The sequence below is a fragment of the Nipponia nippon genome, unplaced genomic scaffold (genome assembly GCF_047370975.1).
Source record: "Nipponia nippon isolate SJK-2023a ecotype South Korea unplaced genomic scaffold, ASM4737097v1 scaffold_5, whole genome shotgun sequence".
In the NCBI taxonomy this organism is placed as follows: Eukaryota; Metazoa; Chordata; class Aves; order Pelecaniformes; family Threskiornithidae; genus Nipponia; species Nipponia nippon.
The window spans coordinates 33,161,222-33,178,194 of NW_028262369.1; the positions used below are offsets into that span (position 1 = coordinate 33,161,222).

General features: G+C 47.1%; 2 protein-coding genes across 11 annotated transcripts in view; one reads left to right on the forward strand and one right to left on the reverse strand.

Moving 5' to 3' along the window:
* The window catches only part of SZT2 (SZT2 subunit of KICSTOR complex), a 59,386-nt gene extending 53,310 nt beyond the window's left edge, over window positions 1-6,076 (reverse strand). For 8 of the 10 annotated variants that reach the window (XM_087731621.1, XM_087731625.1, XM_087731623.1 and 5 more), the window contains exons 1-6: window positions 5,935-6,075; window positions 5,565-5,690; window positions 5,221-5,394; window positions 4,705-4,875; window positions 2,680-2,811; window positions 422-581 (exon numbers count right to left, since the gene is read on the reverse strand). In XM_087731621.1, the coding sequence (XP_087587747.1) occupies window positions 422-581; window positions 2,680-2,811; window positions 4,705-4,875; window positions 5,221-5,394; window positions 5,565-5,690; window positions 5,935-5,964 (793 nt within the window). In that variant the 5' untranslated portion in view covers window positions 5,965-6,075. Of the gene's footprint in view, window positions 1-421; window positions 582-2,679; window positions 2,812-4,704; window positions 4,876-5,220; window positions 5,395-5,564; window positions 5,691-5,934 lie in introns of all 10 variants that reach the window. The other 2 variants (XR_015698765.1, XM_087731627.1) reach the window with 2 other exon arrangements.
* On the forward strand, window positions 6,018-16,651 carry MED8 (mediator complex subunit 8). Its single transcript, XM_087731639.1, has 9 exons — window positions 6,018-6,086; window positions 7,941-8,071; window positions 9,217-9,335; window positions 10,359-10,503; window positions 11,176-11,316; window positions 11,738-11,819; window positions 12,855-13,103; window positions 14,482-14,688; window positions 16,170-16,651. Exons 2-9 carry the CDS (start codon window positions 7,964-7,966, stop codon window positions 16,232-16,234), a joined length of 1,116 nt encoding a protein of 371 aa, XP_087587765.1. The 5' UTR covers window positions 6,018-6,086; window positions 7,941-7,963; the 3' UTR covers window positions 16,235-16,651.
* Window positions 16,652-16,973: the final 322 nt, after the last annotated feature.

Here is a 16,973-nt window from a genome sequence, read left to right on the forward strand (position 1 = left end):
TCTTTCAGTATATCCAACAGAGATAAAATTCAGGCAGGGCAAAAGCAGAAAGGAAAATCTTGAGGTTGGTTTAGAGCTTCCAAGGTGTTCTGGAGCTGGCAAACTTCCTGACTAGGTACAGCGAAGCACTCAAGCATGGCACAGTTTTGCACACTCTGGGCTGTCCTGAGCAACAGTCACAGCTGTGCTTCCTCACAAATTCCCTAACGCTGACACACGGCATGTGGTGCAGTGTTGTTCACCCCATTCCCACCACCACAATTTGCCCACAGAGTGCAGAGCAAAAGCTGCTCTTGAAATTTCATCCCTAACAGAAGGGTCCACACACCAGCCCTTATTAAATTAATCTCAGCCTAAGGCAGGAGGAATACAACCCTTCACAAACAACTGGGCAAACTTTAACCCAGAGGACGAAGCCAACCTGCGCTGGAGTTGGAGGGCAGCAGCTGCAGCGCTAGGATCCCCTGCCGGACCATGCTGACGAGGCCAACATCGGCAGTGACAACAGACATGCTGGGCTTCCTCCCAGATGACTCCTGCACGTCACCAGGGCTCTCTTGGCTCAGGGGCGACAAATCCACCTGGAAAAGTAAAAAAAAAACAAAACAAAACACAAAGCCCCATGGGGCAGACTTCAGCCTAGCCCTAGTTCTCACTCTCACAAACAGCCGTCAGTCTAGCAGCCCCATGGTACCACAGCCTTGGAGCACTTCAGCAGACTCCACCTCTAGCTTTAATTTCCAGGTGCTCTCAAAGTCCTGGTCACTTGGGCCCCTTAGAACAGCTGGGCAAGGCTGCTCAGGCATGGAGGAAAGGGACAACATGCTCAGAGCTGTATTATAAGCTGATTTCTCACAGAAGGGGAAAGATGAGACACTTTAGGGTCACTAAAGCTCCTCTGCAGAGCAAAGCAGCTTCCAATTAAAGAGATGGTGAATATCTCTTTTTTCTTTGTCATTTAGCAGAAGCTGCAGCTATTCAGCATCTACTCAAGCAAAGCCCAGAAACACTGGAGAGGTAGAGACGGCTATGTCTCCCTTATGAAGCACTACAGCAGAGGGGGTAAGGAGCCTTGTAAGGCCAAAGTCTAGTGCCTATACATTTAACTCTGTTCAAACAGCACTCGTCATGCAGTGCTGATATAAGCAAACACAGGTAGGCTTCTCCTGCATCTTCTATGAAAAACATCCCCCAGGCAAAGCCTGAAATTTGTATAATTACACCGGTGAGGAACCTACTGCAGTCATAGTCCCCTCATCTCCAGAAGGCTCTGACAGTTCAACCCTGTAATAAACTATTGCTTCATTTTTACTGCTAATACAGAGAATGGGCGAGACTCTCCCCTGCAAAGCTACAGATGATTGGAGCTGGGAAAAGAAAATTAGAACTAAGTAAACTTTTGTTCTGCACAAATGGGAGCAGTCTGTGGCTGTGAGCAAAAAACCTGACTATCCATCACTTTAATTTGCCATCCTTAACTTCAGACACTTGTTGACAACGATACAGCTAATGCAACTTCAAAAGTAAAAAAGTTTCAGTCCCTGCCCCTCCCCTGGGGCCTCCCACCTCCACCCCACAGCCTGTGGCAGGACTCACCAGTCCCTCTGGCCTGAAAGCGCGTCTCTTTCCCCCATTTGCATGGGAGAAGTTACAGGGTAGTTTACCATGACAGAAATAATGCAGCAAGCAGGAATGCATACAAAGCACTGAAAAAATACCAGTTGGACACACTGGCAAAGGTATTTACTTCCTGCAATCTTCTTTCTGTTCCAGGACTGACAGTCTTAGCATTCAAAGATATAAATTTCAGGTAGAATATGAGATTTGAGGCACTTCAGATATGCAGCTGCGATAGATCACCAGTAGCCTCTTGCTCATCTGATTTTAAGACTTTTTTTTCCTTTTTGCCCAAATTCTAATAACTAATGCTAAATAAGGACTAAATAACCTCATCCAGGCCAAGAATGCCTTTGACTGCAAGGAGAGTGCCCATAGATATGATTTTGACTGCCATGTGAACATGGCAGTATCACAATGTAATCTTCACATTCTTCATTTCCAAGATCAGGAGAGATGATCTTGATGAGATATCCATAGACAGTCTGAATCCCTACAGTCTCACTTTTTATTTCATCCTAAGCTGTATTTTATTGTGCTATCATTAACTTGCTGATACCTATATCCGTGGCTACTAAACAGTATCTGCCACAGATTTCAAGGAGCATTAGAAACTGCACTGGCTGTTTATTCAGCTTCATGGTCAGTTTTCATGGTAACAAGGAAATATTTTCATTCAAGAAATGTAACAAGGGCCAAGGGCATATTCACAGCTATTTATAGATTAATGATAGGGGCATAATCACCTCTCCCACCATCTTCTTCAGAGAGAAAGCACATCCTGCAGTTTGTCCCATGATGTACAAGAAGTCAGGCTGCTTTATTGCACAGTGATCTTGCAGAAGGTAACCATTCTCAACAGTCCTTCTAAACACTTATTGGTTCTGCTTTCCTCAGTGTTCAAGTCTCATTACTGGATCCCACAAAGTTATCTTACAAACTCCTTAGATGTTCCTTCTCCAGACCTATGCTGCTGTTCCTCTTGCCACCCCACCCCAGAGAGGCCTCAGAGTGCAGATCTCCAGGGAGCCAAGAGACCCCAACCACCTCTGCCCTCCTTACCTGCGGTTTGGGTTCGTACTGTTGCTGGAGCATCTCTGCCACTTTGTTCTCAAAGGCACATAGCTGCGTGTAAACTTGGTGCAGAAAGGCCTCTCGCTTCGACTCATCCAGCTGACAGCCCTGGAATAGCACCTGGCCAAAGGACAGTCATCAAGTTAAGGTTTTATAGTAGCAGCCCCCAAAATGGTACACAGGAACATAGTTCTGCACAGTGAAGTTCAGACACATCCCTGACAAAGTACAGGTACAGCACAGGCCTCTTCTCACTATTCCTGCTCAGGGCCAACTGCCTGTGAGCAGAACCGTCTTGTGGCATTTGCAGTGCACTCCGCAGCAGATGCTCACATCACTCTGTGGGAAATCTCCTTCTTGGGTAAGAAATTTCTACTTCATTTGCTTTCTTCCAGGATAAGCAGTTGTCAGGAGAAAGCGATGTGGGATCCTTGTTAGATGCCATTAACTCTGGTCTGATGTTTCTAAGGAAGGCCTGTTTGTTCCAACCTAACTCACCTACAGACTGATCCAATTATCTTCCAGTAAGTGGCTGGATAAAGGAACAGCAAATTGAATAAAGAAAAGAAAAAATTATACTGGACATTACAAAAGAGGCTGAGTGATATGACAGAGTGAGCCTGTCACCACAGAAATGCCCCAAGCTGACAGGGATGACACTTGTGTTTACAGATGCCATCATTGTACAGGCAATCGCTGTCCACAACCAGGAGGCAAAAAAGAAACAACGCGTAGACAAAGAACTCAATGGACGGGTGGGACACTGCACGTTATCCACATTCCCTCAACCACAGATGGGCAAGATCTCATAGTGACATAGGAAAAGTAAATGATTACAATATAGACAGGCTTTCCTGGATGAGTGATACACATATATTCCTTTTCCTCCATAAAAGGAACATAAAGCTTATCCAGTTGTACCCAGAGATTACAGTTCCTGGCCTCATACAATAAACGGGTCTTTAGAGAGATCCAAAGAAGAAAAACGTAGCAACTTCAGAGTGCTCAATTTAGTGTAAACAGAGGAGATACCGAGGCAAAGCATGATGGTGTCTGTAGGATAGCTGCACAAGATGACACACAAAACATCACTGGCAAATGGAGAAATTCCTGCTACGCTTACTTTGGTAAGACCTAAGAATGGACCAAAGCGAGCGCCATGCTCTTCAAGCACTAGACAGACCATTAAAGGCTGCAGCCTCCCAGAAGGCTTGGACAGAGGCAGGCTGGGGAGAGAGAGGGACAGAGCAAGCGTAGACTAACAGGCTCCTCCTCTTACCACCCACTTTCCCTGGTATTAGCAAAGGGATGAAATACACCATCAGAAATGTGAAAATAATGTGAAAATACTGTGAGATGGAAGGCATCGAGGATAAACTTCAAAAACCACGCTGGCACCATAAAACAGATTTCAATTTATTAAACAGACCTTCCCTGGCTCAAGTAAAATCTCACTGATAATCTCAATACTGGGGCCAGCTGCTCTCTCCAGCAAGGAGAAACATATTCATACCAGTGCAAAAAGAGAGCAAGGTTTGTAGGAGGAGGCAATTATTTTTTAATAAACCACTGCTACACAGATGGAGCAGGCAGACAAGCTTTTGGGCACACCAGCTCTTCTTGAATGCTTCAAGCTAATTATAACAGGCCAAAAAGAATTAGTCAACAAAAATAAACAAAAAAAACCAACAAGAAAACAACAACAACAAGCACACATTTGACATGAGGGAAATATTCCCTGTGGCCCAACTCTGAGACCGTGCCTGTGGGCGGCGTTCTCTGCTGGGCCCTGCTCCCCCAGGAGAAACCTCCGCTTCCTGCCCAGAAAGGAGAAGTTGCTTGCATACACTTCCCCACCGCACCAGGCTGCACATTTTAATAAGACAAGTCTGCAGCATCACAGATAGCAGAGCCCAGTTACCACATGCCCCCACTTTCCTTTGTGTTCACAGGAAGCCCATACAGCAAGCTGCTCACACGCTAAGCCGTGCCAAGGGAGAGGCTGAACTTCACCTGATGGGACTGCAGGCCAATGATGGAGGAATAAGCCTGGATGGTGACAAAGATCTCTGGCTGGTAGATAATGTCTGAGCCAGGGATACGAAAGGGTCTTAACAATCCCACCAAGCATCGGGAAAGGGCATGAAACACTTCATCAAAAATTATCTCCCCTGTTGAGTCATCCTGCAGAAACAGAGAAAGGGAACAGCTTTTTCATCATCTAGGACTTTCAGTCTCATTGCTGGTTGCCCCACCACACAGAGCCAACAGCAAACATGCTTCTGCAATGGCAACTGGATTAAAATGACAGCTCCCCGTAAACAAAAGTCACGCATTGAGTATTCAGCAGAGAAACAGGATCTGCCATTAAGCTGCCTAATTAGGAGGACTACATGCTGCCCTCCTGGGAAAAGCAAGGCTTCTGCAAAAGTCAAGACTAACACAGAGAGGAATAAGCCTTCTCAGCAAATAGAAGCGGGTCAAGCCTTTGAACGCAGAACACCCCAAAGAGGCAGTTTCTGTCCTTACCACAATCCCCGTGGAAGGGCTCAGATCAAGTTCAATCACAAATCGGTACTGGCGGGCCAGGAAGGTGACCCGCGTAGAGGGCACGAGGAGATAGGGCCTGGGCTGGACAGGCTCGTCTGGCTGCCACCCGTTAGGCAGGATGCTGAGAACATCAAGTTCATTTTCTGACTTCACCTACAAGAACAAGCATATGATATACGACAGAATGTCAAGCCAAGACAGAGAAAAGATCAGAGAAGGGAACTGGGTTAAGATCTGCAGGGTCCAGCTGCTCATGAGAGGCGCAGAGCCAGCTTGCTACATCAGGCCGTGGCGACACCATCCAGCCCTGGGCACCAACTCACCAGCTCCGGCTCGGGCACAGCCCAGATGACCTGATGGAGTCGGCTGAGGACCCAGGCGAGGCGCACGTTGCGGGAGATGCGATAGTCTTTCTTCATCAGGAGGAAGACATGCCCTGCCTCCTCCACCTGTGGCGAGAGCACAGCGGCCCAGGTCACCCCAGGGCACCCAGGCGGGCACCCCGCACCCAGGCCGCTTCGGCCCCGCACCCCTCGCCTTCCCTCACAGGCCAGGCCAGCCGCGCCGCTCCCCACCGCGGCCCTGTCCCCCCGCACCGCGGCTACCCCGCACCTCGCTCCTGCCCCCGGCTCCCGATTCCCCCCTCCCCAGCTCGGCCCGGGCCCGGCCCCGGCTCCCCCGGTCCGCTCCCACCTCTGAGTCGGGCCTCTCGGCGGCCGCCATGTCCAGCGTGGCCCCGCCCCCCGCCCTCTGACCCCCGCCCTGGCGCCCGCCCGGCCCCCGCGGCGCAGGCCTGACCCGGAAGCGCCGCTCTCCCGTGGCAACGGGCCGGCGCCGCCATGCAGGTGAGGGGCGCCGGGGCCGGGCCGGGCCGGGCCGGGGCTGAGCGCGGCTGCGGCCCGTCCGGGAGCAGCGGGCCGCGGGCCGGGCCGGGGGCGGGGCGGGGAGGGGAGGCGAGGCGTTGCGGGCCCGCCCGGGCCGCTGCCGGGGCCTTACCGCGGGCGGGAGGCCAGCGCGGCCTGCGGGGCCGGGCTCCGCGTTTCGGTGTCCGCTGCCACGGACGCCCCGAGCTCCGCGGGGCTCGGCCTGAGGCAGCGGCCAGCGCTGCTGCCGCCTTTGGCCCGGCCCTGGCGGTGGCTGCGGCGGTGATGGCTGCCCGCCCTCGGCCCGGCCGCTGCCAGGGGTCAGACCCACCCCGGGCTGCAGCAGCCTCGGGGGGAGACGGAGCTCGGCCTCGAGCGGCTGGTGCCGTGCTTTCCTGTGCAGCGACCTCCCCTCGCTGCAGGGCTGTGGGGTGAGCGTGTGTACGGCTGTCTGAGCGGGCCTCTCTCTCTCAGCCCTCGCTGCAGCCCTCGGTAAGAGCCATCAAACCTTTGGGTCCACCTACCCAGCAGCCTGGCTTGGCTGCTAGCCAAGAAGCCGATGCCCAAAAGAAGTTGTGAGAGCAAAATAAGCTACTGATGTCATTCTGCATAAACCATTGCTAGCACATCCCTTGTGTTTAATAGCCTTGAATGAATTTTCACTGATGGAAGAAGGATCTAGTTCCTTCTTGAAGCGCTGTGAATTTTTAGCATCCATAATGTCTGATGGAAAAGCGTTGCAGAGGTTAATGATAGGTTAACGGGCTGTAGAGATCAACCTCCTTTGGTTTGTTTGAAACCACTGCCTGCTGGCTTCATGCAAGTCTTCCCGTTGTCCTACCGGAAAAGAAAGTGAAAAGGGATTGTCCTGCAAGTCCTCGTCTGTAGGGTTTGCTATATTGTCTCTCCTCGTTTCAGCCACCCGCACATACTGGTCTCTTTTCTAGCTTCTGCATCTATGGAACTGATGAATATTCCTGATCATCGGTGTTGCCCTTATTTGTACATATTCCTACTATATCCCTTTTCAGTTGGAGGGACAAGCGTGACATATAATATTCGAGATGCAAATAAGGCATGCATTTATACAATGACATAATGATCCTTAGTTTTCTGTTGCTTTCCTAATACATCCTGTTATCGCTTTTACTTCCTTGACTGCTTCTTGAGCCTTGGGCAGATGTTTTCACGGGTTACCCTCAGATAATCCTGAGATCTTGTTTCTGAGCGATAACGTTATCAGCTCAGAGAATGTCATTGTGTATGGAAAGTCAGGATTGGGTTTTTTTTTTCCCCTTTGTTTTGCCACGTGTGTTGCTTTACATTTACCTACTGTGAATTTCACCTTTACACCTCAGTTGCTCTGTATCAGGAGGTCCTTCAGCAACCCCTCCCATAAGCCCTATCTTTACTACCTCGGGGCAATTTAGTATTGCTAACAAACTCCTTAAAGCACCGCTGGAATATAGCATATGCCTGCAAGAGGGACAGCATTCCTTGGAAACTCTGGTCGGTCTTATTGCATGCGTGCTTTGCAGCGCTTATATCTGCTTCCAGCTCCTAATGGCTTTGGAGAGAGACTACGAAAGAAGGAGGCTTGGAGTACTCTGCTGCCATAAGAGCAATGCCAGTGCAATAGGATTTCATTCATCCTCTTCAGAGCTTCTTGGATAAGCACAGGCAACGGGCCAGGTGAATTGTCACAGGTGCATATGCCTGCCACCCCTGCAGTAAGACACTGGCTACCAGCCCAACTTGTAATACAGGCATCAGTTAATCTTCTTGCACAAACACAGTGCGCACAAACAGTTGTAGACTCATTTCTTAATTGCACAGGAACTGCGTACTCCCATCACAAGATGGAGGAGAGTGTTTGTATCGCGAGGTGGAACACAGCAATCCGCTTCGTGAATCCGCTCCATGGACTGGGGATCAAAACCAGAGTTGAATCAGCCATTTCTTCTAAGGTGCCTAAGTAAAGTGAAGTCTGATCAGGGATTACTAAAAAAAGCCTTTATAGCCTTGTCAGACTATAAATAAAATAGAATAATTTTGTGTTCTCGTGAACATTGAAGATGCCTCTCTCCAGTGAAGCTCACGCTGGTTCAGTGTATTTAAACAGAACAACAACAAACCCAATAGCAAGCATGCCAACAGCCTGAGTGACTCTATCTTCTTTCCCAATCAGCATTCCCTTTCTATTATTTGATTCCTTTGTCCCACCCTCCTTATGGATTATTATTGTACAGCTCTTGACTTACATGAGCAGTTCATTAAGGCCAGGACTTTAATTATATTTTGCGCAATACGGTAGTATGAATAAATTAGAATAGATAAGATTCTAGAGAGTTTTTGCAAGAGTCAGGTGTATGCCTTGGTGTCTTTGGCAACAGAACCCCTGTCCTGACACTCTGTCACCATCCTCCCTCACCTGGGGACGTCAGTGGAAAGGGTTATTTAAACGACGTAATCCAGAGCAAAAGGCAGGAGGTGATGTGTGCCTGTGTCGGTATGTGCGGCCTCTGCCACGCCAGGGCCTCCTGCAGCCGGGAAGGCACAAGTAGAATAGGAGCTGCCAGTTTCTTTAGCAGCTGGAAGTGGCACTTGGGCAGGAAGAAAGTAAAGAATGAGGTGAAGGGCAGAAACTGGAGTCTTTGGGCCATGGACTTGATACTCATTTTGCAAAGGGTTGTTTTGGATGAAGGCATCACTGTGCCCACATTTGCTGTCAGAAAAGGTTGAAGGAATGCTAATCTACTTTGAGCTGGGTTAGCTTAAATGGGTCATAAAGGTGGCACGAGCTAACTTTGATGACTTTGCCTGATGTTGTAAAAAGCAGATGTAAGTGATAATGTCTTCACTACACTCATCTAGATCTTAAAGAGGACAGCTAGACAAGGGTTTGTCTCAGGCACAAGTCTCTTGCCTAAGTGTCCTGACCCAAGGGGAAGGGGTCAATGTGAAACCATAGGATTTTTATTTCCAGAGTCTCTGTTTGCTTCCCCTGAAAAGGAGGCTCTGTAGGAGGGACTGGACTATGGATGCGTGTGTGTGGATCCACAACATCTTGGGAGGGTGTTAAGCTTTGTCCTCATCCCTTGTCTTTTTTTAGAGAGAGGAGAAGCAGCTGGAGCTGACCCTGGAGGCGCTCATCAGTCAGGTGGCCGACCTGAAGAACTCCTTGGTCAGTTTTATCTACAAGCTGGAGAACGAGTATGACCGACTCACATGGTAAGGTGTCTCACAGAGCTGGGGGCACTGTCGATCACTGCTGAAGCTGTTCCAGACGCGGCTCAAAGGACGACAAAGTATAATTAAAAGCCATTAGCCTGTTGTCAGTAGATTTAAATTTGCTTTTCACATTTCTGCTTCAGGAACCACTACACGCCTTCCACCAGAAAAGCACTTGAAATCCATTGGTTTCATGCTGTATAGTAACAGAGTCATGCTAACACCTTTTAATCTAGATGCTTTATGAGAACTAGACTTGCATCTGCAGTGACTGGAAGCTTCTCAGACAAAGTATCTTAGAGACCCACATACGCTATAAAATGAGCAATGGTTCTGCATTTCTTGACCTTTCTGGCTTTTTCTGGCTATGGTATAAACTGAGCTCTTGTGTTTTGCTGGTTCTGCATGTTTTTACCAGACAGTCTGAGAGACTTGCAAGGTGGCATTGTCTTCCTGATGGAGCATAAAGATGTTATAGCTACAGCTTAATAAACTATACGGTATCTTAGACAGTGTCTACCACTGCAGCAAAGCTTCACAGGCAGTTAGCGTTTATAGTTAATGTTGCAGAAGGCAGGAGAGGTGATGAATCCCCCAGAGAGAGCAAGCTGAAGGGGACCTCCTAGACAAGATTATCAGTTATTTTGCTTCATTATTGCTTAGTCTGGACAGCCAAGCTATAAATATTGTCTCTCCTGGCTGTTTCTCAGGCCTTGCTCTAGAATTGCACTGGGAAAGCTAGTGATAAGGAGAGCGTTGCTTCTGTGTATGTGACTGAGATCCCAAACAACTGCCACTTCCAGTGGTACTGCTTGTAATGTCCCTGGGCTATTTGCAGCAGGGACTGGGATTTGTCCACACCTGCACATTCAGCCCTCGGTTTTACTGCTTGCTGTCTGGAGTAGACTGATTTGAGGAGTAATAGTGTTATTTCCTCACTTCTCAGCCATTTGAGTGAAGAAGAGATACAGGCCATCTGTGACATCCTTTTCCATGTTCTGTCCTCTTTATTTGCTTTCCCAGGCCTTCAGTTCTGGACAGCTTTGCATTGCTCTCAGGGCAGCTGAACACCTTGAATAAAGTGCTGAAGCATGAGAAGACCCCACTATTGCGAAACCAGGTTATCATACCCCTAGTGCTGTCTCCAGACCGTGATGAGGAGATCATGGTAAGAAACTTCCCTCTGGAGTATCAGAAAGTGCTTGTGTATCTGCTCCAGCTTGCCATTCCTTGTGCTTGGCATTCCTCAGATCTGAGTGTAGAGAAAGAAAAGGTGATGAGTAGTTCTGCCTGGGACCTGCTTTGCTGGGGGGCTTTCCCCTACAAGCACTTGCACTGGATACACTTTACAGGAGGTGTTCCTGTCCATAAATACATTATTTTCATGATGTTGGGGCTGAAAGAGATAATGTCATACTGTGTAACTGGGAGGTCTCCTTGCAAGCTCCTGGTTTTCTCTGCTGTAGCTGTGCTGTTTCTGTCAGACATCTGCATCTAAATGTGCACTGTTTGTCATCTGACCAACATGGGGTGTGCTACAGAACCTCCGGCATGCGCTGGCAACATTTATTCTCTGCTTGAGCAAGAAAACATTTAAACTGATCATGGCCACGTTGGTGGGATTGTACTGCAGACCCCCGTGGGTTGCTCTGACTAAAGAGGCACAGTGCAGGAATTCATAGACAAATTATTGAAACTTCCTGATGCTCCCCAGATCACGGTTTCCCCACAGCATGCTACCAGCCTTGTTCCAGCACCGTGGCCTGTGCTCTGGTCTCGAGCTGTCTGAGTGCTGGGCTGGAGGAGGAGGCTCTGAGTCTGGCTTGTCCAACTATTGCAGCGGCAGACAGAGGGGCGTGTGCCGGTGTTCAGCCATGAGGTCGTGCCTGACCATCTTCGAACTAAGCCTGACCCTGAGGTGGAGGAGCAGGAGAAGCAGCTGATCACAGATGCAGCTCGAATTAGCCCTGATGTGGCACAGGTAGGTGAAGAAGAGTTTGATACTTCTGCCTCTTAGTCCAAGGGCACAAGATGCCCTTTAACTCTGCTTGCTTCACCCTTCCATCTGACAGTTTTCTTTTTTGCTCTGTCCTTTTCTGTCTGAGATTACGCCAGCTGACCCTAGCTGAGGTTTGATTTCCTCCACAGTTTCAGAAACCAAGGGTATCCAGCCTGCTGGCTGTTCACAGGAGGTGCCGTCAGACCAGTCAGAGAAAGGCGAAGGCTATCCCATCCCCATAGTGCCCTCCTGCATGCATAGCACTGGGCTCTCTAGGCTCTGCTACCAAAATGCTTATGTTTGGTTACACAGACCCTGGGAAGAGAAAGCTTGTTCATTTACCTTGCTGGCTTGTACTGAGTTGGAGGTATCCTGGCGGTTTCTGATGGTTTTCATTTTGCAGAAACAGATCCAAAGTCTGAACAAAATGTGCTCAAATCTGCTGGAGAAAATCAGTAAGGAGGAGCGTGAATCTGAAAGTGGAGGTATGTTACTGAAGTGGAAGTGGGGTACAGGATCCAAACAGCAGGCTTGAGAGAGTACTGGCAAAATAGGTAAATCGGAGAGCTTGAAGCATGGGAAATGCAGATGAGCAGCATAGATGAAAGCATTCCAGAAGATGCAAGGCTGGCTGTCCTGGAGCCCCCTAACTTGAAAAGGGGTCTTGTGGGTGCGAGGTGTCCTGCTTGTGTCACCTATGCATGGCAGGAAGGTCATTCCAGCCCTTTGCCATATCCCCCTCTGAGGAAGTGGTAAATATTTACCAAGAAAACATCCCAATCAAATTGGATTAATAAAAATAGCTGTGAAAATGTAATGGCAGTGAATGGGAAACCCCTTAGCTATGTTCTGAATGAGTCCACAACATGTTTGTTGGCAGGCTTTTGTGTGACATCCTCTAGATGATGGCTGCTTCAGACTCATGGTCAGCCTTTTCTGGTTCTGCCTCTGATGCTGGACATCCGTATTTTATTGCTCTCGGCCATCAGCTGTTCACTATTCCTGGGAGTGCTATGCATAACTCTCAAAGGTAGTGGGGATTTTTTTTGGTCATCTTTGACACACACACAGTGTAAGCAAGGACCCAAGCACAGATTCTGTCTGGTTTCCAGGATTAATACTATAACTGGGCAGGTGTGTGGTAGAAAAACTCGCAGACACCATGCTGCTCATGAGTCTCCAGAAGGGGATGTTGCCATTGTTTATCTAAAACACAGTGCTTGTTACCTACCATAGGATGCCTTTACTGGGAACATTCTCATGGGCATGGAGGAGTTGGCTCTCTCTGTCCTCCTTCCCTGAGCAGCGTATGCCCTGCTCTCAGTGGAGAAGTTCATGGATCACCACTGTCCCTGGATTCTGCAGCTTCTTTGATCCTGCTGAGACTCTTGTAGGACAGCTTGCTAGAAGCTGATCTCTATTACATGCACCAAAATAGCAGAAAAGTAAATTCAGGACCAGCTATGCTACTTTTTAGACTTGATTGCTAGAATGCTCCAAGATCACTTCTTTTTCTACAGGTTTACGACAGAACAAGCAGACTTTCAACCCTGCAGATACCAATGCGCTGGTAGCCGCTGTGGCCTTTGGGAAAGGACTGTCAAACCGGAGACCCCCTGGCTCTGGAGGATCTGTCCAGTCAGGTCAACCAGGAGCTGGTGGCATCATTGCAGGTGCTTCAGGCATGCAGCAGGTCCCAATGTCAGGTGCACCAGCTCAGCAGCAGCCAATGCTGGCAGGAGTGCAGATCGCGCAAGCAGGACAGCCAGGTAAATACATTGCATATCTGAGAGCAATTGAAATGCAGGGAGCAAGAAAGACAAATGCAGATGTAGAGATTCTTCCCCAGCCACCTTTTAGATATAACCGAGTAAGAGGTTCCTTTCTGGCCTTAACAGCATGAGTCAGGTTGTAACAGTGGAGTAACACCTGCTTAAAATTGGCTCAGAGGTTGAAATGGATCCCAGCCATCCAGCTTCAGCTTCTTAACTCGCACTGCAATACCATTTTAATAATAGACTTAGTGAACATAGGAATCAAAATGGAGGGAGATCACAGTGTAGTTTTGCAGGGATCTATGCTGGGGGTTTTGCTGTCAAATTTAAGTTGTGGGTAGGCAATAGAAGTGGAAAAGTTTGATGACAATGAGTTATTTAAGGTAAGAAAAAAACAAAAGCTGTCTGTAAAGAGTCACAGAAGGATTTTATATACCAACTGACTTCACTTAATAATAGTAGATTACATTTGTATTAAATCTAAAGTGAAAACACATAGGCATAGCAATTTGACTTTACATGTCCAGCACCTGGACTCTAATGTAGTTACTTGTATTTGGGAAATAGACACATGACATAATAGTTCTGTAAAGACATTAATTGGATGTTCAGTTGGGGCAAAAATGCAAACCAAATGTTAGGAATTACTAGCAAAAGAACAGAGAAACAGAGGATATCATTACATCATTGTATAAATCCATTGGGCACCCACACCTGCAATATTATGTGCGGTTCTGATCTCTTCTCTGCTACTGGGGGTAGCTTTGGGGTAGGGAGAAGAAAGTATGGAAGCCTATAAAATCCCAAATTGTATTCAGCAGGTGAATGGGGAATGATTGTTCACTGTTTCCCATGATACAGAAGGATCAACAAAAGTGCACCGATGAAAATAATCAGCTTGTAGATTCAGAACGAAAGGGAGATACTTTTCTGAATACTAAATAATTATACTGTAGAGCACATTGCCAAGTGTGTGATAGGTAGATAAAGTTTACATGAGATGGAAAAGTAAGTAAGCAGGTAAATACCTGGATGAAAAGTCAGTCAGCAGCTAATCCTGAAGATACCATCTCCAACTCCAAGTCCCTGAGCCCCACAATATGTTAGAAGCTGAGGGGGTATTCTGCAGAGGTATCCCTGCAGGCTTGCCCTGTTCTGGTATTCCTCCTTAAATGTCCTCTGCTGTCAGGAATGGGTTTGTCCTGGGGGACCTATGGGCCTAACCCTGGATTGTCATTCTTATGTTCATGTTAATTGAGATTTTGAAGATTGGATATCCTAATTGGTGTTTTCTTGCCTGTATAATGACTGTTGTTCAGAAATGAACTTGAGCAACAATATTAATCCTAAGTTAATTATGTATTTCTGTAAGAGTTAGAAAGTAATTTCCACTGTGATCTGGAAACAGAAAAGGCCCCTGTGATTTCTGCCTGCATACCCACAAACGCTGTCTCCAGGATGGGAAGACAGTTGCTTCTGTACATCAAGCAGAGCGTGCTGGTAACGAGAGCACTTGTCCAGCCTGTGTTACCGGGAAGTTCCCTTTTGGTAAGAGCAGCTATACTGGGTTTCACCAAAGGTCAGTCCCACTATCCTGCTTTTGATAGCACCCATAGCCGAGGCTGAAAGAATACAGGAACAAAGTATATCCTGACAGCAGTTGTTGTTTAGGGATTTTAAGCCAGAGTTTGGTTTGAGACCAGTGGGTATCGCAGCCATCAATTTCTGCAGTTCCTTTTTGAATTACAATTTTGACTTCTACAGCACATATGGCAATATGTCCCACAGCTTTATCACATGTTTGGCTTAAAAAAATTTCCTTTTTATGTTTAAATCTTTTGCCTGATAATTTTATTGCATGTTTCCTTTTTACCCGTGTTGTGAGAAATGGCGAATAATCATTCCTCAGTTACTTTCTCCATACTAGTTTTCATTTTTTGGAAGTCTGTCATGTCATCCTCCCTTTGTCCATCTTTTTTTTTTCCCCCAGCTAGTGAGTCCTATTCTGTTTAATATGTCTGTGTGAAAATTATAATATATGTTGGACCATCCTTGTCACTCTTACCTGCACCTTTTCTGTTTGTTTTCAAGACTGGGAACACTGGCACCGCTCACAGTATTCCAAATGTGGGTGAACCATGCAGTCCTGTTCAGTCTCCCTTTTGGAGTAATGTCTAACAGTATTTGTCTACTGATTGTTAGCGCTGAAATGATATCAGATTGCTTGCCAATTCATTGCAGGCAATGACCCGCTTTGGATATGTTTGAGAAAATTTAATAATATTTATTCTTTTAGCCATTTGCTCATCGAATCTTTTATTGTCCTGCTGCCTACAGTTTTAATTTTCAGAAGTTGTCCTTTTTTTCTGTTCTAATTTGAACACACATTCCACTTTCTGAAGGAGTGTTCTTTTAATATCTTTCTGTGCTGCTCTTCAATCACTCTTTGTTTATTTTTCTGATCATCTCGGTTTTGTCTAGCACTGTACACTTATTGTAAGCTGCTAGTACAATGTCTTTGAACACACTCCCATGTGTGATTGGTATCAGCAAAGAGTAATAATGCCCAAGAGGTGGATGTGGTTAAGAGAAATTAAGAGATCTGAGGGAGGCTTAGTAATTTAAATATACACCCTGACTATAAATAATGCTACATGGAAGGTGATACAGGCTCTTGTGTTTGCCTCTCTGGAATGGAAGTGGAGATCAGTCTGGGTACTTCTGTGAGACTGAACAAGTCCCACACTCCTGTAGGAGCCTCCTGACAAAGAGAAAGGCTTGTTTAGGATGGAACAAGGAGAGAATTTGAGGGGATAGCAGGGGGACACAGGAACTGTCAAGGAGATTTCTCAACAGAGAAAGATGCCAATTTGTAGAAGAGCTTGATTGTGTTAGGTCAGAAGCTGGAAGATGCTGTAGCAGGTAAGCCTAGTGTGGTACCTGGAGCGGAACAGGAAAAGCCCAGAGAGGGTTGTTGTGAGTCTTGCATGCTCCTGAGCAAATGTCCTCTCATATAGCCCATTTTGCACTGCTTTTTCTTTTTCTTTTTTCTCTCTCCAGGAAAAATGCCAAGTGGCATAAAAACAAACATCAAATCTGCCTCAATGCATCCATATCAGAGATGAGCTGAGATGAACCAGACCCAGGGAACAACAGTTATGAGCATTGTTCCTGCTGCAGCCACCACACCTGGATTCCTTCTAGGATTTCCAGGTCCCTTCACATATCCACATACCATATCCAGGGAGACAGGGGTTATGAGGCCCTTCTCTGGGTTTTATTTAGTGCTGGGTGGCTTGTGTGGAGCTGTTAGTGGCCATGTCTCCTGGACACAAGTACTTCTCTGTTCAGTCAGAGCAGAGGACTTTGCTTCTGGTATTGATCCCATCTTCTTCAGCTCTGGCCTGGAGGACAACGACCCTTTCCTGATGCAGAACCTGAAGAGCTGCACAGAGCACTCTGCTCCTTGTTTCTGCTTCTTTGCTCAGACCGTTCTTTACTCCCTCTTGTTGAATAAAGACCTTGTTATGCACACTATGAGACACTGGTGTCCATCTCTCGAGTCATAAGGACTCTCATTTCTCTTTGGGTAAGGCTACAGAGCAGCTCCAATCTAAAATACACAGAAAATGTTGGAGGCTGAGTGCTGGAGCTGCAGGCTTATGTGTAAAGAGCTGTTATAAAGTGAGTCAGCAGGGTACAAACATAAGCAGTAAACATCTTGTTCATTGTAAATCCATTATGACTATACCCCAGAAAGCAAAATACTGGGAAAGACTGTTACAAGGCTCACAGCAAGAAGGCAGCGTTTCAGGAACAGAAGCACAGAGCTGCTGCAAATCGCAGCTGGATCTGATTTCACTT

Bases quoted from the DNA above. Each gene is read 5' to 3' on its own strand.
- MED8 (XM_087731639.1), top strand. From the start codon at position 7,964: ATGGAGGAGAGTGTTTGTATCGCGAGGTGGAACACAGCAATCCGCTTC. The intron at 8,072-9,216 runs GTGCCTAAGTAA...GTCTTTTTTTAG, and splicing joins AATCAGCCATTTCTTCTAAG to AGAGAGGAGAAGCAGCTGGA. The intron at 14,689-16,169 runs GTCAGTCCCACT...TTCTCTCTCCAG, and splicing joins TATACTGGGTTTCACCAAAG to GAAAAATGCCAAGTGGCATA.